At 39.6% G+C, this 22,807-nt stretch overlaps 2 protein-coding genes across 3 annotated transcripts in view; both read left to right on the top strand.

Moving 5' to 3' along the window:
- Window positions 1-15,457, top strand: part of rusc2 (RUN and SH3 domain containing 2) — a 32,475-nt gene extending 17,018 nt beyond the window's left edge. Inside the window, exons 3-13 of one of the 2 annotated variants that reach the window (XM_028032941.1) lie at window positions 25-625; window positions 2,973-3,650; window positions 5,494-5,682; window positions 6,795-6,962; window positions 7,239-7,315; window positions 8,063-8,237; window positions 9,339-9,444; window positions 10,085-10,131; window positions 10,218-11,037; window positions 11,757-11,918; window positions 13,665-15,457. In XM_028032941.1, coding sequence (XP_027888742.1) covers window positions 25-625; window positions 2,973-3,650; window positions 5,494-5,682; window positions 6,795-6,962; window positions 7,239-7,315; window positions 8,063-8,237; window positions 9,339-9,444; window positions 10,085-10,131; window positions 10,218-11,037; window positions 11,757-11,918; window positions 13,665-13,872 — 3,231 coding nt within the window. In that variant the 3' untranslated portion in view covers window positions 13,873-15,457. The remainder of the gene's footprint in view (window positions 1-24; window positions 626-2,972; window positions 3,651-5,493; window positions 5,683-6,794; window positions 6,963-7,238; window positions 7,316-8,062; window positions 8,238-9,338; window positions 9,445-10,084; window positions 10,132-10,217; window positions 11,038-11,756; window positions 11,919-13,664) is intronic. The other variant, XM_028032942.1, reaches the window with a different exon arrangement.
- Window positions 15,458-19,738: 4,281 nt separating this feature from the next.
- Window positions 19,739-22,548, top strand: LOC114154146 (zinc finger protein 239-like). The gene is made up of 3 exons (XM_028032975.1): window positions 19,739-19,830; window positions 20,275-20,323; window positions 21,388-22,548. The coding sequence occupies exons 2-3, from the start codon at window positions 20,282-20,284 to the stop codon at window positions 22,411-22,413; spliced, it is 1,068 nt and encodes a 355-aa protein (XP_027888776.1). The 5' UTR covers window positions 19,739-19,830; window positions 20,275-20,281; the 3' UTR covers window positions 22,414-22,548.
- Window positions 22,549-22,807: the final 259 nt, after the last annotated feature.

The following is a 22,807-nucleotide window of genomic DNA, read 5'->3' as shown; positions in this document are numbered from 1 at the left end:
TTTGTCCATTTTCTTTTGATTCAGCGAGATGATGATGATGATGATGATGTTGATGATGATGACGAAAGGAAGAAGAAGAAAAATGGCGGTCAGCAGGACGCTGAAGCGGCTGCAGTCGCTCCTTCCGTCATCGAAGGCCAGGTGTACGTCAACATTTCTCCTCCGTTGGCTCAGCGGAGCGTCATCGGCGGCAGCGGAGCGCCCTCCAGAGGCTGTCCCCGTTCCCGCAGCTACGACCGCAACCTGGACAGGTGTCCGTCTCCGCGGCTCGGCTCGCTGGAGCGCATGCTGAGCTGCCCCATGCGGCTGAGTGACGGCGCCGCGCAGCCCGCTACGCCGCCGCTGCCTCCTCCGCCGCGCGTCACCTCCTTCGCCGAGATCGCCAGGAGCAAACGCAGACACGGCGGCGCAGGCGGGTCGCCGTCCACGAAGGCGGCACCAGACCCGTTTTCCTCCACCTACTCCACCCACTCGCACTCGTCTGTGGATTTCTCCCCCATCCTGGAGCAGCGGGTCGAGTCCATCAGTCCGGCAGCATCGCCGGTGCGCTTCACCAGGTGTTACAGCCAAGGAAGCATCGAGCGCCAACTGGAAGGGGCCAAGGAGAACCAAACCAAGGCAGAAGGTACGTCCCCCCTTACTCTACAACAGGGGTGTCTAAGGTGTGGCCCGGGGCCATTTGTGGCCCTTTGGGTAATTTTTTGTGGCCCCTGACAGCAATTCAACAATTTCACTAATTTGGCCACTTTTTAAATTGTTTTGGGATGAAATTTCCATGGAAAGTTTATACCGTCAGAAAGTGGGTAACACTTTAATTAAAGGGGTGCAGATCAGACTGACATGAAGGAGTCTTCATCAATGGTTATAGCTGCTGTCAGGAAGTGTCATTCGATAAATAATGACATTTTTAATGGACTTTTAATGCAAGTTTTGATGCAACTTTGCTTTAAAAGTGTCAATAATTACCAAATAATAATTTATCCGGGGGTTTTAGGAACCATTCTCTGCCTGAATGATTAATAAGTCAGAGATAAAAGACTTAAAATTGTGGAGGAAAAAAGTATTCCTCTGAAAATGAAGTCAAAAGAAAAATAACTAAGTCTCATTTACAGGTAAAAATGAAGAAATGACACTAACGTTTTCATAGAGTATTGCATAAAAAATAGAAACTGTGCCAGTTCTGCACATACAAAAATATTTACACGTTTTCTGGGATTAAAATCTAAATTTGTTTAGGAATCAAGTAATTGTGGTGAAAATAATGATAAAAGTTTATGAATATTTTACAGCATCAAACCTTGAGTGATTGATACATTAAAGATTATTACAATCCTGTTCCAGCCATGTTATGTCTCCTGTTGGAATGCATTGAAAATAAAATATTTGGAGTTTGTAAATTCCACTTAGAATGAGACATTTTTCCCATGTTATAAGTGAAATAATCTGTCAGTGGAACTATGCTTTTTAAAATAAATATTAGGGAATTATTGACTTGAAACAAGCTCCTATATCTTGCTGAAAAGTTACTTGTATGTAAGTTAGTTTTGCCTTATTTCAACTGAACTAAAACTAGACCAAAAAATACTTGGTTTTGTGTTTCTGCAGTGTTTAATTTCTGGTTGAATTGAGAGCTTTTTCTCCTTGCTGTATCTCAGAGGCCTGCCATGATTTTTAGCCATAACAAGCAGCTGTGCAGCTTCTCAGGCTCATATATTATTAATCAGATTTCAGTTTCTTAGCAGCTTCCTTTGTAAAAGGCTCTGCTAAAGCAAATCGCTCGCTAACAATGCTAACGAGCGGCTGCAGGAAGAAGCTCGGCTGTCTAATGGACCCATGAAAGTGTTAAAATATAATAACGGATAATGGAGCAGATTTTACAAACAGAAAGACAAGAAGCTTCCTGTCCTGGAGCTCTCTCTGCGATGCAGCTCAGCTGCGCCCCCTGTGGCCGAGAGGTGCTACCTCACCCAGGTCAGACGGCGGTGGGTCGGACTTTTCCGGTGACAAACAGCTTGCGCAACGCGGCTGACGTCACGCACGCTCCTGTCTGTCGTGCAGCAGAGTGGGCACATAAACAGCAAGTGAAACAGTTTTTGAGTCGCTGCAGAAAAGCGTTTCTGCCCCGTTCTTCTCATGCAGGGCCTCAGGTTCAGTATGTCTGCGTGTGCTTTTATTTTTGGGGGTGGAGATGCGTTTCGTGGCCTGGTGAGAGAGAGCATGGCGGTGGTCTGCTGTCTGGCAAGCTAACTTTGTGACTGGGCACTTTTTGCTGTTTTCCATTTCAGCCTTCAGGCTTTGCTGGGAAGAGTTTAGTCAGTTCACAGGAATATATTTTTAAATCTCTTTATTGTTGGTTCTTTGCTTTGACTTTCTGTGTCAGTAATCAGCCAGTTATTCTTTAAACCAGTGAAACAAGATGTTGGGTCAAATGTTGAGAAAGAATCAATATTCGATTTAGTTTTGGTTTCATAAATCATAAGCTGCGTTTTTAGATGATCTGTAATCAGAATGTAATAGAAGAAAATTGTTATTTTATGAGGTCCATAACCGATGTTTGTACTAGTTCAGTGTTTGTGTGCCCACACCTGTCACAGTAAGCAATAACTTAATCAAATGATAAATTAAAACGAACTCAATAAATTCCATTTTTATGTTTTATTGTTTTTCTTTTTTTTTCTCTTTCTACCAAAAACTGGATGATAAAAGTTTTCAGTCTGGTGTTTTGGTCTCAACCAGCCCTTTTTCTTACAGGACACTTGTTTACAGAAACATCATAATTCGTTTTACTTGTGGTTTCAGTTATTTTGTTTATTTATTTTGTTTATTTAAAATGTCTCCCAGTAAAAATGTTAAATGTTAAACTGCTCTTTCTGTCTTGTTTATGATAAAATGAATGAGTTGAGCTGAGCTTTTCTTTCCCGTTGCTTCTGTCTCATGCTAAACTAACCCGTTCCTGGTTCTGTCTCGTCCAGGTGTTCTGTCGAGCTCTTCGGAAAACCCGCCAGCGGTGGTTCGTTACAGTAAGGACCAGCGGCCCACCACCCTCCCCATCCAACCCTTCACCTTCCACCACCAGTTCACCTCCAAACCCCCTCAGCCCAAGCCGCTGCTGCCATTACTCACCGGCTACGTCTCTGGAATGCAGGCTCGCCCTGGTTCGGGGTCCGGGTCCGGTTCTGGAGGTCCAGTCGGTGAGGAAAGCGAAGAAGCAGCTGAAATCGTACACGGCTACCAGAGTTCCCGCAGCGCCACGGCTCCTCCGACCGAATCAGTCCGGCCTTCGCCTCTAGGGAGCTACTCCCCGGTCCGCCTGCAGGGGGCGCCAAGCTCCGGGAGCTGCTCCACCTGCACCCCGAGCCCCAAGCCGGCACACAGCCTCTCCTGTCCGCTTTCGGCCGGACTCAGCTCACTGCACACCCCGCCTGCTGGGAGGCAGGGAAACGGGTCGGCGCCGTTAGCTCACACCCCTCCGCCTCCGTCTCTGGGGGTGAAGCGAGGCGTGGTGCCGCCCACTCTGCCCGCTGTGCAGGGACAATGTCTCCACCATAACGGACCAGCGCTTCACACCGACACCCTGAGCCCACTGGGCTGTCTGGACTCTGGAAAACTCTCAGACAGAGGAAAAGGATCTGGAAGCAGAACTCAAAATGGTAGGTTCCAAAATAAATCAGAAACGCTGAGGCCTGGTATATGTGGGAAAACAAAAATTTGTATCAGTTTTGTAGGTAGAAAAGGAAAGGAGTAAATTTACGCCAAAACGTTTAATATCAGAAGTTTTCATAAAAAAACAAATTTTAAAAAGTTTAATGTTTGTGAGAAAAAAACTCCGATATTTTAAGATTAATCTCATAAATTTTCTGGAAAAATTAGAAATTTTTGGGTCTCAAAATGTTGAAAATTGTCTAAAAAATAAAAAAAAACTTCTGAGTTCCATAAATCAAAAATGTTCGATTTTTAAAACTCAAAAATTGTAATCTTTCTTATAGAACATTTTTGAGATTAATCTCAAATTTTCTGATTGTTTTCTACGTTCACGTTTCAAAGTCAGAACTTTCCAAGAAATTTGTGAGATTATTTTCAAAATTGTATTTTTTATAGCAAATTTTTGACTTTTCAAAGTCAGAAATTTTCCAAAGATTTTTTTAAACGAATCTCTTACATTTTTGAGTTTTAACTTGCAAATTTTCAACTATTCAGCCATCTTAGTCTGTCTTTTATCAAGGACGAACTGTTTATGGTTATGCCTCAGCTTTTCAGTCAGATTGCAGCCCGGTCTTTGACTAGGTCACTCCAAAATCCTCAGTGTTCTTGCATTCAGAAGTGGATTTGCAGCTGTGCTGTGAAACGTTGTGCATCAGGTGTGTTTGAGCTGAAAGGACATTTTCCCTCAGGATTTACTGATGGAGAGAAGAATTAATGGTTCTGTCAGTTACATCAGGCCAACGTATCATCACTCTACCACCACCGTGTTTCACTGTCAATGTGGTGGTCGTTTTCTGAAATTTTCTATGCGTCATGATAAAATTTGTTTGATTTAAGACATTTAAAACAAAAACAGAAGAAATCAGTAAGAGGGGAAATACTTTGCTTTGGTTCTTTTATCTTTTTTATCTCCTGTCCGTTACCTCTGAGCCTTTTCTTCCTATAAATAGCCTAGAAGTTTTCTGTGAAAGGGGAAATATTTTTTATGATCATGTTGGTTGCAGCTTTTAATAAATCATCTTCAGTAAATTCTGCGTTTGTTTATGCAAAATGTTTTTATATTTCCATTTGGGTCTCAACTCCTTCTAAAAACAGCCCAAGCGCTTAAAAGAATCATTTAGCCTTATATTTAGCAACAAGTTAATGTATTTTGGTGTCTGGGAAATGAGCCATCAAAATCAACAGTCACTGGGCCGTTACCTCACAACTCCAGCAAAGCCATCCTGTTACCTAGCAACCCTGGCCGAACTACAGCATGTTTGGTCAGCTGGTTTTACCGCTGTATGAGCTGTGCAATGGCTGTTGGAAAAGACAAGTGCTTTGCTGTTGACCTACCATTTAGAAACCACTTGCTGCATTCTTGTTGGTTGTGCAGGAGGCTCCACGTCTGCTTTTCAAAGATGAATAATTGTAAAATTGAACATCTGTTTGCAGCCATTTTCACATTTGAGTGTAGATGTTGAGTTGGGGGGCGTGGCCATGATGAGACGCCCTTAAACAGCTCAATCTGACTAAAATTTTATTATTTAAGAATGATTTTGTGCAAAAAATATTTGTTTGGAGCCTTAGATATATTCTAAAATGTTCAAGGAAGCATAATAGATCATCTTTAATATTGATGCAAACCTAAAAAGCGCTCCTGCACATTCTTACTGTTCTCTTTTCTCTCTTTCTCTCTTCTCTTCCCTCTGCATGTTCTTTCATCTGCATGCATGTTTCATCATTTCACTCCACAAATCTCCATTTATCCTCCGTCCTCACATCCCTAACCTGCTCCACCCACTCCCACAGTGCACCACCTCTCCCCCCAGGCTCTAAAATGGAGAGAGTACCGTCGCCGGAACCCTCTGGGCGTAGAGAGGGCCCCTGGGGGCCACTCTGCTGCCAACATGGAGCTCAGGAGGGCTGGGGGGCCGCGCCCCACCCGACGCAACGTGTTCGATTTCCCAACAGCTCCGTCCTCGCTGGGATGGCCCCATGGTGCTCAGGCTTCCTTAATCCAGGGGTGTCCAAACTTTTTCCCTGCACTGCAAAAACACAAAATCTTACCAAGTACTTTTGGTCTCGTTTCCAGTGCAAATATTTTAGTACATTTGAAATAAGACAAAACTAACTGACAAATAACTTTTCAGCAAGATATGGGAGTTTATTTTAAGTCAGTAATTCCTTAATAATGATGAGAAAATACGAGTTCCACTTGAATTTTTTTAAACTTATAATTTATGGAAAAAATGTCCTGTTATCAGTGAAATAATCTGCCAATGGAGCTGGTACTTCTTTGTTCAACATTAAGGAATTATTGACTTAAGATGAGCTCCTAAATCTTCCTTAAAAGTTACTTATGAGTTAGTTTTGACTTATTTCAAGTGTTCTAAGATTCGCACTGGAAACTAGACCAAAAATACTTGGTAGGATTTTGTGTTTTTGCAGTGTGGGGGCCCAAACTGGCAAATTTAAACTACTGGTGGGCCACAAAATTCATTAAATTAAAAATGGAAAAATTTGCAACGGAGTATTAGGGCCAGGATAAGAATTTTTTAATATATTTTTTTTAAAGTATGAGAATAAAATCTAAATAATACTAAAATATATTTTAAAAAAATTATTTTCGACTTTACCTTATTTTTTGGGGTCATTTTATTAAATCTTTAATTAATCAAGTATTTGCACATTTCAGCAACAAGGCAGTTCAAAGTGCTTTATATCACAAACACAAGAAAATAATTCATAAAAACATCTTACAGTCCACAAGTCACAAAATGTTAAATTTTAACGAGCGCCATCACCAAATTCATCAATACATCCAATATGTTGGTCAATATTCCATTTATTATGGTCCACAAAGATTCACAACAACATATTATGTAAAAAAAACTTTGGGTAATCAATAGTTTTTGGTTCGATTTGCCAAATTTTTACCATTTTTGACTTTAGTCAAGGGCTGAAATAATTTTAAGGGCCACAAATAGCCCCCGTGCCACATGTTGGACACCCCTACCTTAGACAGAACTGGAAAGCTTAGATAATGGCCTAAGCCAACAGAGAGAATGTTACTAAGCAGGTCTGTTATGTTTTAATCTGTTTGTTTGCAGCCGGTCAGTCGGCGAAGCTGCAGCAGAGCTACAGCGACTTCCTGCCGGATTATTTCTCCCTGACGGAGAAACCGCCGGAGGAGTTCTGCCTGTCGCCTGACGCCTCCACTTCCTCTTCCTGCTGCTCCTCACAGTCCCACGTCTCGGTGGACCTGACGCAGAAAAGAGGTACGGCATCTGAAGGGTTAATAGTTAAATGTATTGATGAACCTTTTATTGTCTTTTCAATAACTAAAGGCAAACAGTTTATATTTTGGCACTGCACTGCAAAACCACAAATCTTACCAAGTATTTTTGGTCCAGTTTCTAGTGCAAATATCTTAGTAGACTTAAAATAAAGTTAGTTATAGGCAACTTTTCAGCAAGATATAGGAGATCTTTTCTACAGAAAGTAGAGTTGGTGAGATTTTGTGTTTATTTCTGCGTTTCCTGTCGTCCAATCAGGCTTGGTGAAAGCAGTGAACACCGCCGTGGATCTGATTGTGGCGCACTTCGGCACCAGCAGAGACCCGGATGTGAAGGTTGGTCACTTTGTTGGTTCTGATGAACAAACATGAGCTGTGACAGACTCAGACGTGTCAAAAAATTAAATCTTACCAAGTATTTTTAATTTAGTTTCTTGTGCAAATATCTCGGTACACTTCAGATAGTACAAAACTAATTTATAAATAACTTTTCAGAAAGATATAGGATCTTGTTTTGAGTCAGTAATCCCATAATTCTAGTTCTATTGGCAGATCATTTAACTAATGTCATAGGAAAAAGTTAAACAAGCTGCCAGTGGAATTAGCACTTTTTTCATCAATATAAAAAAAAAAACTTATTCAAAACAAGCTCTTCTGTCCAGCAGAAAATTTACTTGTACTTTAGTTTTGTTTTATTTCATGTGTTCTGAGATATTTGCACTAGAATTAGACAAAAATACTTGTTTTTTTTTCCCCCAGTGTGAGCAGCTAACGCTTTTCCTCTGCCTACATTTCCCAGAATGCTGCGCTGTTCTGGATCTGAGTTCATTGATTTATTGAACTTTCTATCAGTTGCACTATCGACTGATATTGGTCATGTGTTTACTGTGATATATATTGTTATTGATTTGTTATCCAGCCCTAATATCAAGGTGTATTTAGTGTTTTTAAAAATGGTTTTGAACGTTTTTATAGAGGGAAACTTAAGTGTGTTTGGATTAAAAGCAGCGGTCAGGTAGTTATTATTATGGTTTGTTGATTATAGTTTGAAATCTAAATTTGCTTCTCTGTATTTACCACCAGGCCAAACTGGGGAACAGCTGGGTCAGTCCCAACGTGGGCCACCTGATCCTGAAGTATCTGTGTCCGGCCCTGCGTGACCTGCTGCAGGACGGCCTGAAGGCCTACGTGTTGGACCTGATCATCGGACAGCGCCGCTGTCAGCCCTGGAGCGTGGTGGAGGCCTCCACCCAGCTGGGTGAGTCTGAATACCCACTATAAGGTGTTTTAAAACTTTACATAATTTCAAATAGCTGCGTTGAAGGTTTGGAAAGGGTTTGATATGATGACAAAGTTTGCTGGACGATAAATTGTCCCAGGAGTTATCACGATAAATGATAATATTGTTGGTTTGTGACCATTTTCAAGTAATAGCATGACAATCAACTCTCAAAGATCAATAAACTTTAGATTCTAATGGACATTTAACACGGGGAATGGAAAACATTTTAAATATCCAAAATGAATGAACAGAAACAACAAATAAAATGAAATATAAACTCTGTAAACAAAATTGTTCTTCAGGAAATGGCTAGTTGAGTCGAATAACACCAAACTGCAGACTTGTCATCCAGTTTTTCTATATATATAAATTATGCAAATTGTAATTATTGAGTTCATTTTAATTCATTATATGATTAATTGGTTTATTGCGACTGGCCTAAGAGCAAAGTAAGATTTGATTAGAAGCCTAAATGTGGAAAATGTTACTTACAGTTGTTTCTTAAGTTAAATGAGATTAAGCTTTTCTTGTGTTAGGTTAGTTATAATATGCAAAATGATTTATATTTACTAAAAGGCAAAAAATTAAAGAACATTTCTTCAGATTGTAACTTTTTTTGTATGTTTAGGCTTTTAATTTGAACTGGAAGGGAATTTACCTACACTTTATTTGGATTGTTTCAATGTAATGAATATTTAATTTTCCTAATGGATCAATAACTTATTCATCTGCGTAACTGAAATAAAGGTTGGCTTATTATTTATACATTAAAGTTATTGAAATTTTGGATTGTTTTTGTAAAATTGGAGTTTTGTTCTCAGATCAGCCAGATGAATAAAGTGAGACATTTCAAAACAACATTTTGTTATATTTTCATTTACCTAAATAATTGTGATAAATGACATATAATCGTGAATTTAAACGGTCTTCTTTAGTTTATTTGTGTTGTTTTTATCTCTCTTCCATCTCTTGATGGAAAAATGTAAGAAGTGCTTGAATTTTGCTGTTAGGAAAATGTATAAATCCTGTACGTAATGCTGACGGCAGCAGTTGATTCACGAATGGTTTTTCCTGCAGGGCCGTCCACTCGAGTTCTGCACAGCCTGTTCTCGAAGGTGAGCCAGTTCTCAGAGCTGACGAGCCACAGCATGAGGCTGAACGCCTTCGTCTTCGGCCTGCTCAAGTGAGTTCCTCGAGTTCACCTGTTTTCTGTTGGCAGATTTTAGAACAACTGAAGTTGTTATAAACATTCAGTTTTAGAACAACTAAATGTTGTTCTAAAAGTTAACATACTTATGGGATTATGCTATAAAATGGCAATATGTGCCTGGAAAACACATTATAATGCCCTTTGATATCCTGAAATCTGTTTAAAACTTAACTAACTTAAACTAAATCACCTGATAAACTAAATTAAACTAATTTAATTCAATTTAATTTAGTTTTTAGAAACTAAAACTAAATCAACTGATTAATAAACTAAATTAAACTAATTTAAATCAATTCAATTTAGTTTTTAGAAACTAAAACTAAATCAACTGATTAATAAACTAAATTAAACTAATTTAAATCAATTCAATTTAGTTTTTAGAAACTAAAACTAAATCAACTGATTAATAAACTAAATTAAACTAATTTAAATCAATTCAATTTAGTTTTAAGAAACTAAAACTAAATCACGTGTTTAACAGCGGAAATCCTGAAGAAATGCCAGCCCTTAGCGCAGTGACTTTGCTTGTGCCCTCTAGTGGCAGCCACTTGCAAGAGTAAATAAAAGTGGCTTTCCTTGCATTTGTAATAAATAAATTATCTTTCTGTTTCAGCATGAAATCTCTGGAGTTCTGGTTTAATCACCTCTACACACATGAAGGTACAATCTCACTGGATTTTCTATATTTCAGTAAATTTTTCTTTTCCTTTCTGCTTCTCGTTCTGATGTTTGACTTTTGTCTCCAGACATCATAGCGGCTCACTACAGCCCGTGGGGTTTCCTCCCCCTGTCGCAGGGGCCATGCAAGCCCCTCTTCGAGGAGCTGCTGCTCCTGCTGCAGCCGCTGTCGCTACTCCCGTTCGACCTGGACCTCCTGTTTGAGCCGCACCTCCTCCAGAAGGGCCAGGAGCAGCTGCGGCGCAAGGAGCAGCTGCGCTCAGCGGGGCCATCCAGCCGCTCCACCTTCCAGCTCATGAGGGGCTGGAGCACCACCGTCGGCGACATGGCGAGGAGTGAGAGGCCGGGGCTGAAGCGCGAGGGAACATGGCCAGGGATGGAGCGGGATGGAGCGACGGCGGCGGCTAATCTCTGGAAGGAGAGGGCGAAAGACGTGAAGGAGCGAGACCGGAGGAAGGAGAAGGATCCGGGGGACAAGCAGGCCGGCTGGTGGTACCAGCTCATGCAGTCCTCCCAGGTTTACATCGACCAGTCCGCCGAGGGATCCAAGTTCGTCAAAGTTGAGAAGAGGAAGAAATCCTCAGAAAGGCGGCAGAACCAACCGCCACCCGCAAGAGAGGGAGTGGTGGAGGGCGCGGAGTCTGAGGGCGAGCGAAGGGCGAGCGGAGGGGAGTCCAGAGGAAGGCCGTCGTGGATGGGCAGCCCGCCGGAGTCCGTCCTCAACCGGGAGAAAGACCCGAACACGGCGGAGGACACGGGGGCAGAAATCCGGGAGGAGAGCCCCTCACAGGGGCAGAGTCTGCGCTGGGGGCGACTCTTTGGTTCCACCGTTGGTTCTCCTCAGAGAGCGGAGTCAGCCGAGCTGAGAGCCAGGACCCAAAAGACGAGGTGAGAAAAGTAAAAAAATATTTAAAATGTCTAAAAGTTATCCCTTAAAGGGCCCCTCATACCAACACGTCAACACAAGATGCCTTATGGACAACCCTGGGTGTGTGTCTGATTATAGCATAAATATTAAAGGTGCAGCATAATGTAAAGTCATTGTTTTCAAGCTTTACTTCATGTTATAATATTATTCCCTCATCTAAAACATAACTACTGTAGAGTGTTGCCTTGATTCTTTCATGCATGTTTGAGAAATCCTTTAATCTCCATGGCAACCATTCAGCTGTGGAAAACGTCTGCTGGACCTAGCCCCGCCTTCGAGGTGCAGCTCATCCCCTTTTTTAAATTATACTTGATATATTGAATATTTTTCTAACAACTGAAAGTAACAGTTATTTTATTGTGCTATAAAATGGCACCACGTGCCTGGAAACCACTTACTGCATTCTTGTTGGTTGTGCAGGAGGTTCCACTTCTGCTTTTCAGAGATGTTCGGTTGTATAATTACGCATCGGTTTGCAGACATTTTCACTTGTGAGTTTAAACGTTGCAGTATGGGTGAGACATCCTCATTGCATTCTGTGTAGCTTCACTATGGGTGAGGCTACACGATGCGCTGCTAATATACATTTGCTAGCTTTTTTTTCCAGTTACGTTTTTTTTTCTCTTTTGACAAACTTTATTTCCCCTAATTTAGCTCCATATTTATATTCCTATTTCAGGCCTCCATCAGGTTGGCTCTCCTTGGACCGATCTATTCTGGACCTCGTTGCTGTGACCATTGGAGCGGGCGGTGGGAAGAAGGCGGAGCCTCCAACTACACCGACTCACGGCCAAACAACGGCGCCGCCTCCGCCAACTCAAACTAAACAGTCGTCTGCTTGGTAAACACATTTCACATGTGCCAGAAAATGTTGCAGCTGTTTTCACCGGAGACTCTTTGTTTTTTGACCATCTGTTGGATTTCATCTGAATCGCTCATGTTTTCACTTGTTTACATAGGAGACAGAGGCATTGATGTTATCTTGACTTTTGTTGAAGGAGTTTGATAGCCTTTCTCTGCCTTAATAGAAATTTATTTAACTGACTAAGTAGATCCTAAAGATGTCAAAAGTCTAGATGAGCTGGTATATTTTTCTGTAGTAAGTGTCAAAACTATTTGATCTCAAGAAACTCCTCTAAAATCTACAAGTATTTATATATACTTTTATATTTTGCTCAAACAATAATCTAAAAATAAGAAATGTTAGGATTATTGTTGTTTTTCTACATTTGAAAAATGTAAACTATTTTATTAAAGAATGCTAATACGTAAGCAATTAATAACAGATTTTTACCAGATTTTCCTGAACATACGTGACTTTGCACATTTTTATACTTGCATTTGGATCTCTAAAAACCATCCAATTGTAAAAAAACAAAATCAAAAAAACACCCCGACGGTTTTTTTGACAATAAGTTAATATTTTTTGGTGCTTGGAAAATTAGCTATTTCAAAAACATTCAGAATGTAGCGTTACAAATCAGCAGGCACTGCGCCGTTACTTAGCAACCCCAGCTAAGCCCAGCTCGTTACCTAGCAACCCAAGCTGAGCTCCAGTCCCTATTTTTCAGTTGCTTTTATTGCTGTATACGCTGTACAATGGCTGCTGGAAAAGACAAGAGTTTTGTTCTTGACTATTTAGAAAGTATTTCATTTAAAGATGGATTTAAAGTGACAGAGGCTCTAAAACATTTCAATCTGAAAAAAGCTTAAAATAGGCAGAGCTGAATATGTTGTGACACTCATAGATCTGTCCTAACCTGTTCAAGAAAGAATAACAGGTCACCTTTAAATTTCATTCAAGGTCTTAAAAAGCCCAGGGGTGTTTTCATACCTGATTGTCGGTGAGACTTGGTTCATTTTTGGAACAAAATTTGTTGCATTTTCAGCTGCTGCCGTTCTCTTTCACACTGCACTGTGTCAAACAAGTTGAAAAACCTGTTCTCCTCCTCACCTGTGGTGGCGCTGCACCAAAACCCTCTGAAGGACACCAGACAAAGGCCACTGAAGAAGACACTGAGCGTAACTTACTACTTCACAAAATGTAAAACCAGTGGAGTAGCGTGAGATTTTAGCAGATGTAGAATTTTTCTTTTTGTCTTTGGTAAACGACCATGAACCATTTCTCTTGCTAGCGGTAGACTCTCACTTTTGTTTTGCTTCTATTTACACAGAATGCCTCGCACTGTAGTGTGCTTCTTGCTTTTGTAGCAGCCTCTGGTCCGCTTGCATTCACATATGCATTTGAACCGAACCAGAGTTCACTTCAACCAAATTGAGACCTTGGTTTGTAGGATCAGAGTTCAGTTTTTTGGTCTGCATCAGAGTTTGATTAGCATTCACACGTCCCCAAATGAATGAGATTTTCTAGACAAACGAACAAGAGTTTGATTAGAGCGGACTAAACTGGCCTGGGGTGAATGCAGCCTTAAATTTGACGTGCTGTAGAAAGCCTGTATTTATGCCTCACCCAGTGACCAATGGAGATATCCTGCAAGAATAAGCACGTACAGACGATGGGTGGATGGATTTAGTTATTTAAAACTGCCAGAAATCTAAATTTAGCTTCTTGTTTTGCTTTTTTCAGCGAAGTCCGAGCATTGTGCCATCACCTAGCCACCGACCCCGGCCAGCTGAGCTTCAATAAGGGCGATGTCTTGCGGGTTCTGAGGAAGGCCGACCCCGACTGGCTGCTCTGCTCGCTGGGCTCCACCCAGGGTTTGGTCCCCATCATTTATGTGACGCTCAGCAGCACGGAGGACAGCCGCAGAGAAACCGGACTCAGTCAGCTCTGATCAGACTCTGTTAGCGAACGAACACTAAAACACAAAGAAGACGCACCGACGTGTGTGAGGTCCAACCATAAACTCACAATCAAGGTAACATCCAGAAAAAGACAGCATGCTCACATCCAAACGAAAACCAAAAAAAAAACGACGACAAACGAACCCAAAGACTCTCCGATGCTCTTCTTCTCGACACCTAAACGCTTAGTTGTGCTAGCATTAGCATTCAGCCTGAATATCACTCATCTGGACACAATGTGAAGGAAAACTCACCACACCTGGCTGCTCTGTCGCTGTGCTGTTTAAATGTTGAGCCACAAATCATCAAAAAGAGACTTTGAGATTATGTTGCTTGTAAAGTGCTGATTTTTATTTTTATTTCCACGAAAGACAATAATCAAGAGAGAAAAGCAGGAATTTACTCTTTAAAATTTTCATTTTACTGCAGAAGTTGGTTGAAATCCAGATAAAAAAATAATAATTTGCAGTATTTAAATGTAATTCAGCTTGAAGGCGCCTCCCTCTCTGCTGTGCTGCAGGCTGAGCGGCACCTCCTGGCAGATTTGCACATTTTAATGTTTCTTTTGCAGCAAAGTTGTAGATTAAACAAACAAAATGAGAAATAAAGTCACAGAAGCTTCCGGTTTCTACTTTAAAAGCATGAAATCTTGCTTGCTTCTGCAGCGATCGTGCTTCACTTTTACAACCTGGCAGTTCTGAGGACGACTGTAATGAGTTTTATGTCTGTATTTAATCTGCTGGTACATACTGTAAATGCATTTATGACTCATTTACACAACCTGTATTTATTTATTCAGCTATTTAAGTAACTAAAGCTACAATCTAACTTTCATCAGTTTGGATATTCTTCAGATTTTGTGTCATATTTTGTATTTAAAGGGATAAATGTTTCTGCCTTAAAGCACTCAAAAGGGGAGAGAAAAAAGATGATGAACCACCTTATATCTGTCCTGATATTAGAATATATTTTCGATATTCTTTCACTTTTTCCCCACATTTCTGTAAAGATACTAGACAGGGAGATTTTTGGATGTTTAAAGGGAAACGTGTGAAATGTAGCCTTAGATAAGGTCCTCCAATACAAACCGATTCATGTAAATGTATTAGATAAATGAATGCTGGCATGTTTTTTTCTTTTCTTTTTGTTTCATTATTGTACAGTTTTTATTTCTAACATTCAATTGTGTTTGAATTGTAAATATATTTAAACTCTTGGGGTTTGTTTTTGCCATAGAGCTCTACAGTATGTAGGTATGAATGTCATTAATGATTTATCAGTGCATTTCATATTTGATACAGAAAGTATAAGCTTTAGATTTAACGCTAACACGCTGCTGACTCTAATCCGTGTCGTCCTGGAGGTCAGAGTTCACATGTGACCCATAAACATGGTGGTGATTCAGCCAGAGGAAGCAGGAAGGAAGGATTGCTGCTCTTCGTCTCGCTGGCTGCCTGTAAATACCTTCAGCATCAGTGACACTGCTCCTCTGTCCGTGTCGAGCCTATACGATGTACGGCATTATCAAACTACTATGGATGTTAAATAACAAAGTGCTCATGTGATCACAAACTCGTCCAGCTCCTGTGTCTTTATTTATGGGGAGTTTCCCAGCTGTACACTGAAAAAACACAAAATCTCATCAAGTATTTTTAGTTTCTACTGCAAATATCTTATTACACTTGAAGTAAGACAAAATGACCTTACAGTAAGTCAGGGGCCATTCTAGGATCTGACCTTTAGGGGGGCTGAGCCCCCAGCAGGGCTAAGACCCATGAGAAGATATTCGTTGGTGCGGTTTTCTAAATCTTACTGCTTATTTACATACATTCACAAGCAAAATTAAGAGACATGTCAGTAATTCATAGAATAAAAGGACAATGTTCATTTTACTCAAACATATATATACTTATAAAGAGTAAAATCAGAGAAACTTTAAATTTTTCCCAGAGGTGGATAAACTCCGTTTGAAACAGAATCACTAGACCACATCATACCTGCCAACACCTGCCAACATTAATGAGACACAAGCAGCTGTGGAGACACAGTCCTTGTGTGGTCTGCCGCCCAGAAATGAAAATAAAATCTACTCCAAAACCTCGTTTTTACTGGGTTAATGACTAGTAAAGACTAGTCATTAACCTGAACTTTATTCGAAAATCATACTTAGAAATTGCATTACCCTTATTTTTATCTGAACGTTATGTGGCTGTTGGCCTTTTTTCTTTAAACAAGAATGAATGTCCATCTATGGAAAAGTAGAAATTATGAATCAGAGTTTTACTATTTCAGTTCACAGTTCATGAAGTGAGTCAATTATAGTTTCAGTACCAAACACCTTTCTGTTCACACAGAACCAGCCCAACATTCTGTGCTGTTCTTTAGTTTTACATTATTTAAGTGACTCCAGAGAGATTTGGGAAATTAATTACAAAACAGCACAACAGTCACTAATCAAACTTTTTTGTACAGAACTACAAAATACTCTTCAAATAAATAAAGCCAATGCTGTACACAATTTCATTCAAAAATATAAAAATAATTCTAAATTAATTAAGTACTGCATTGCCCTTTGTAAAAAATCACTAAGCATAATATTTTGCATTGCAAATTGTCATCTGAATAAAGATGCTGATGATACAAGTCTGACTCCTTATAGCTGGTTAAAAAAATAATATTTATATATATATATATATATATATATATATATATATATATATATATATATATATATATACACATATATATATATATACTGTATATATATATATATGTTCTGGTCTTTACAGTTTTCTGTAGAGGCTGGTTCTAGACCAAATTTACCACAGGGGCCTGTCCAGACAGTGTTTATATGGAGACACTTAAAAGAAGAATCAAACAAAAACAGAGAAATATTTCATCATTGAATAATGTGAACAAAGAGCCACTTGTGTCTCAGAGATTCAGGTTGCAGATCCTGATTTAGCAGATGGAAAGTGTGATCCTATCTCCATACAGCAGTTAAAAGAGCAGTACTATCATTTTTAATTCATGAAATTATTTTTTCTTAAAAATAATTGTAATGTATTTTTAATAATACCTTAAAAATAAAATTGTGAAGAAAAAATATTTACCACTGAATATTTAAAAAAGACATTTATTTAGTATAATTTCTTTAGAGCCCCTCTGAGCCCCGTCTAGAACCGGCCCCGGCCTGCAGGTTTGGGTCTGGTGTATTTTTGCTTAGCATGTTTTTCTTCATTGATAGGAAGTCAGATTATCCAAACTGCTAAACCACATTAATAAAATATTAGTGAAATAATACATTAAATGACCACTGAACAATTATTCATAAAATATATCAACATTTCTGAAAAAACACACAGAAAGTAATGTAATGTAGGAAATATTTATATATTTACTGTTAATCTATTCGTATTATTTGTTCTTTAAATGGCCACTTATTTTGGCTAATGCTATTATTTATTAAATATCATCCAAACTCAACATCCTAAGCAAAGAATCAAACCATAATAGTGAACTAGACTCACAATAAGAAACTGAATCAATCATAACTAAATGTTCTGTACCATGTCAGCCTGAGGAGATGATAGAGGATGAAGAGACGCTGATTTCTGGTTCTTTAGGTTCTGATGGGTCTGCGGTTCCTCTCCTGATCCATTCAGTCTATCATACAGCAGCAGCACACTGCGCCACGACGGACACCTTTTTTTTTTTTTGCCTTTCTCTGCACACAGTTTCCATCCTCTCTGAAAAAGTTCCGCTTACAATGCGCGTCTTTTCACTCACGTTTGTATTTTTAAAAGCGTTTTTGCTCCTAAAAACATGGAATCGGGTCGAGGACGTTTTAAAAAGACTCGGGTTGATAGCAGCTCACCGCGGCTGCGCAGTGTCCGTCTCTAGGCAACGGTGACGTTCAGCGTCTGTGCGTAGAGTTCAGGGGTCCTTTTAGCTCCCGCCACGACAATATAGCTGACCTTAATATTTCCTGTGTTTTATTTTGGTCATTATTGTTAAACTTAGTGTTGATGTGTGTATTATAGGCGTTTCTATCGGACAGTTATGTACCGGTTCAATACGGGACCAACATTTAACGACCAAATATGGGACGACCGGTATTTTACGGGAAGGGTGGCGACCTGATCCAGGGGTGCTGAGATACAGTTTTAGGGCTGCTAAAGCCCCCTAAAACAGGCCTAGATACGCCACTGGAGACAGGCCTAATTACTAACCTGCTTTAACATTCAGTTTTCACCCAAATGAGCAGAATTTACTCTGAATTCACTGCGTTTAGTTATTAAAGCAGTAGAGTCACAACACAAAGCCAGATCCAAACAGTCCCACCCAGAAAATCAGCTTCACCAAGGATTATTTTATGAAAACTCTTGAAATACCTTTAGCGGCTGAGTAATCCCAGATCTGTTTTCTTATCTTTGCACCTGTTGAAGCTTTAATACCTTTAATGTCCCTCAAGTTATACGAGACTTGAAATATTTAATAAAACTTTGCATGGTGGCTCCATGACAATCAGGATCTCTGATTTCTGCTTTTAGATTTGCTGCGTTATAGGCGTTACCTTGGATTGGCTGCAGGTGAGCTGAGCTCCGCCGCCATGTTCTGCTTCTCCTGTACGCCCAGAACAGCTGCAGGCTTCACATTCAGGCAGTTTATATGAATAAATGAACCGATCTGATCCGAGCCGCATCAGGGAAGTCCCCCTCAGAGGGACAAAGAACCCTGATGTGGAACCAGAAAGATTTAGCAGGATTAGGATTGAGCAGCAGCAGTATTAATCTTGGTCTACAGTAGCACATGTAGTGACTGAGCTCAGTTACAGCAACAGCATGTAAAGACAAGACTTTGTGTTTTTGCAGTGTATCACACAAAATGGGAATAAGCATCTGAAAATTGTGAAAATAGATTATTTTTGTTAATAATGCAGACAACAACCTGTTTCTGTGGTTTTCATCTAAATATTGTCCTCCAGATTATTTTTTATTCTAGCAGGAAACTTAAAGTCATTTTGGTCGAGTTTCTAGTCCAAATATCTTACAACACTTTAAATAAGACAAGCTAACTAGAAAGTAACTTTTCAGCAACATATAGAGGATTGTTTCAAGTAAATCCTTAATATTGATGACAAAGTTCTAGTTCTATATGCTGATAAATTAACTTATGGGGAAAATGGCTTTTACAGGTTAAATAATCTGCCATTAATTCCATATTAAGGAATTATTAATTATTGATTTCCAATAAATTGCTTAAACTTTTATGTTTAGTTTAGTTACTTCAGTCTTAGTATCACATTAGCTTAGTTGTCCAGGGGTTGCAACCCTGAGGGCTGCGGGCCGTTACCATGGCGATCCGGGTCGGGGCCCACGGGGCTACGACGGCCGGAAGGAACGGGCCGCCATATTTTAGCTCAGGATCCATATGCACCACATTTAGTGATTGTTGCTGTGATATTTGTGCCGCCCGACAGGGGGACTGTTGGGAATAAATAATTCTGTGTTCCTCCGTCTCTTTTAGCTTCTGCAGGCTCGGATAAACACAGAGGCTCACACATACGAATGCAGCTTGTTTTAAAAGAAGTGACATTTACAAAACATAACAAATATAGTCATTTGTTACAACTATGGTTACATTAAGATGTAAAATACCCAAACAACCTGTCTCCATGGAAACAGTACTGTATGCACCATAACAAGTTTCCAGATCTGTTAAAATAAAATAGATTTAACATTTAAGTGAAACTTTCTGGTGCACAGAAGAATAAAGTCTGTAATTAGCCTAATCAGATGGCTGAATGTTTTGTTTTAAATACATAGAGAGTTAAATGTTTATGGAGCTGTAATCCTTTGAACAATGTTACCACGGAAACCATAAGAGCATCTGTCAAATGTAAATATTATAACAAAGATAATCTGAAGAGGTGGCTCGCAGAAATTGTAAGTAAATGCTTATTTCTTTATCACATATATTTGTAATAATTCATACTGATGTTTAATAATTCACTGTACAAAATGTAGAATCATGTCATCACTAAAACTTAAACCTGTGAAGCAGAAATCATCCCTCTGTTTCATGATTCTCAGTTATTTCTGTTAAAAGTGCTAGAAGTTTACAAAGCATCTGTTTAAATGCATAGTTAGCTTAGCTTATGAAAACTTTCTAAATGAAAAACAGAAATGAAAACTTTTCAGAGAAATTAGGGAATGTATTTAATCCTGGCTGACATAAAGCAGGAAGTTAAGACTGTTTGAAAATCATAATGTGTGAAATCAGGTTGTCTCTAATAAATATCTGGTTTCAACTATACCTGAAACTGCTGCCACTGCTGCACAAATATCCTAAATTCAATTTTCCATGTTATGAATGTTTGTTTTACGCAGGACTGAAATGGAGAAACTTCACCTGGAAGAGAAGGCATCACTGGAAGAGGTTAGTTATTAAAACTTGTGGGAACTAATTGCTACTTTATTGTTTTTAATAGTCTTTCTGCATTTACTTTGAATGTTCTCTCTGTGCATAAAGGGGATTTCTCTGGGTACTCTGGCTTCATGCCACACCTCAAAAACATGACATTTATTTTCATTTGGGTTTTCTGAACTGCTATAAGTATGAAGGTGTGTGTGTGTGTGTGTGTGTGTGTGTGTGTGTGAGAACTAACCTTCCTCCCGGATTCACAGACATCCTTGTCCTCACAAATAGTTATTTATCATAAAACACCTGAATAATATATTAACTGCTAAAAAGGTTAAATGTAAAAATTAAAACCTGAATCTGCCTTCAAATAATCATTCATATCAATGAAGATATTTGTGGAGAATTTAGTAAAATTATAGGATAGTTTTCAACACAATGACAAGAAAAACAGATTAAAAAATACAAAACTGGAACTTTTCTTGTCCTTCTGTTGTGGAAATTCAATGCAATTGTTCTGTTGTATATTACTGACGACTATGAGCCGACTGTGGCTCTGTGGGTAGAGTAGTTGTTTTGTGATCAGAAGGTTGTAGGTTCAATTCCAGGTTCCTCCTGGCACATGTTGATGTACCCCTGGGCAAGGCACTTACCCCCTGCTGATGTATAAATGTGAGAGTTTGTGTGTGTGAATGGGTGGATGTGACTCCAGTGTAAAGTGCTTTGAATGGTCAAAATGATTGGAAAAGATCTATATAAGTTCAGTCATTTACCATTTTATTCAAATGTACTTTTGTCATTATGCCTAGATTAAAAGACCATCAGTTGGTTTTTCTGCATTTTTAACTAAATTATTAGGAGCCATTATAAAATGTCCAAGGAGCCACTGGTGGGGCCACAGGTTCCAGACCTCTAGTCTACCTGAGAGAAAGGCAAATTTATACTTTTTGCATTTGATTAAACTAAACGGGGAGATGTGTTAGGATGCTTTTAATCTTTGCAAAGCAATAAAGCTGTTGACTATCAAATTGTTTGTGTATTATATTTACTGTTGGTTATAATTACTGCACTTCCCTTCGTAGAACCAAACCTGCACAAACCCAGGCGGCCATGATGATAAAGTCTCAGTTGGTCCCAGCGATGGACAGCAGGTTCAGCCCACCCAGAGGCTGCAGAACAAACACCGTTGTGACAAGTGTCTGAAATATTTCAGATGGAAGACGTATCTGAAAATTCATCAACACATTCACACTGGAGAGAAGCCTTATAGCTGCAGTCAGTGTGAGAAGAGATTCAAACGTTCCTCAAATCTGAAGACTCATCAGCGAATCCACACTGGAGAGAAGCGTTATCTCTGTGACCAGTGTGGAAAGGCTTTTATTCAGAAGAGTAATTTTAACAGCCATCAGCGAATCCACACTGGTGAAAAGCCTTATAGCTGCAGTCAGTGTGAGAAGAGATTCAAAGATTGCTCAGGGCTGCTGTATCATAAGCATATCCACACTGGTGAAAAGCCTTTCAGATGTGATCAGTGTAAGAAGACATTCAAAAGTTCCTCACATCTTAAGAGTCATCAGCGAATCCACGCTGGTGAAAAGCCTTATAGCTGCAGTCAGTGTGAGAAGAGATTCCGAGATTCCTCAGGACTGAAGACTCATCTGCGAATCTACACTGGTGAAAAGCCTTATAGCTGCAGTCAGTGTGAGAAGAGATTCAGATTTGCTTCAGGACTGAAGACTCATCTGCGAATCCACACTGGTGAAAAGCCTTATAGATGTGACCAGTGTCAGAAGACATTCAAAAGTTTCTCACATCTTAAGAGTCATCAGCGAATCCACACTGGTGAAAAGCCTTATAGCTGCAGTCAGTGTGAGAAGAGATTCAGATTTGCTTCAGGACTGAAGACTCATCTGCGAATCCACACTGGTGAAAAGCCTTATAGCTGTAGTCAGTGTGAGAAGAGATTCAGATTTGCTTCAGGACTGAAGACTCATCTGCGAACCCACACTGGTGAAAAGCCTTATAGATGTGACCAGTGTGAGAAGACATTCAAACATTCCTCAGGGCTGAAGCGTCATCAGAAAATCCACACTGGAGAAAAAACCTGATCCACACAAGACAGCAGCAACATCTGGAATGTGAGGGAACTTCTTTCTCTCCTCCTGTCTTCTATCACTATGGCGACAACAGCCGGTGCTGTCAGTAACATTTATATCAATAATAATAACAAGCATGCAAATAAATGGTCATGTCATCCTTTTGTTGTAGCAAAAACAAAGATGCTGTCAGGATCTGGGGTTGTTTGAGTTTGGTTTTGGAATTTTGTCTTTTTTGGTGTTCCTTAGATTTTTCTATTTTTGCCTTGTTTTCCACTTCTGTTCTTCCTTAGAGTAATTAAGTAATCAGGAGCCTGGTCTTGTAATGTTCTGTATGTCAGCAGAAGTACTTTAAAACAAATCTTAAAATCACCTGGAAGCCAATGGAGTGAAAATGGAACAGGAG

The sequence above is a fragment of the Xiphophorus couchianus genome, chromosome 12 (assembly GCF_001444195.1).
Source record: "Xiphophorus couchianus chromosome 12, X_couchianus-1.0, whole genome shotgun sequence".
Lineage (NCBI taxonomy): Eukaryota > Metazoa > Chordata > Actinopteri > Cyprinodontiformes > Poeciliidae > Xiphophorus > Xiphophorus couchianus.
The sequence above is the reverse complement of the archived record's forward strand: the minus strand, read 5'-3'. Positions and strand labels throughout refer to the sequence as shown.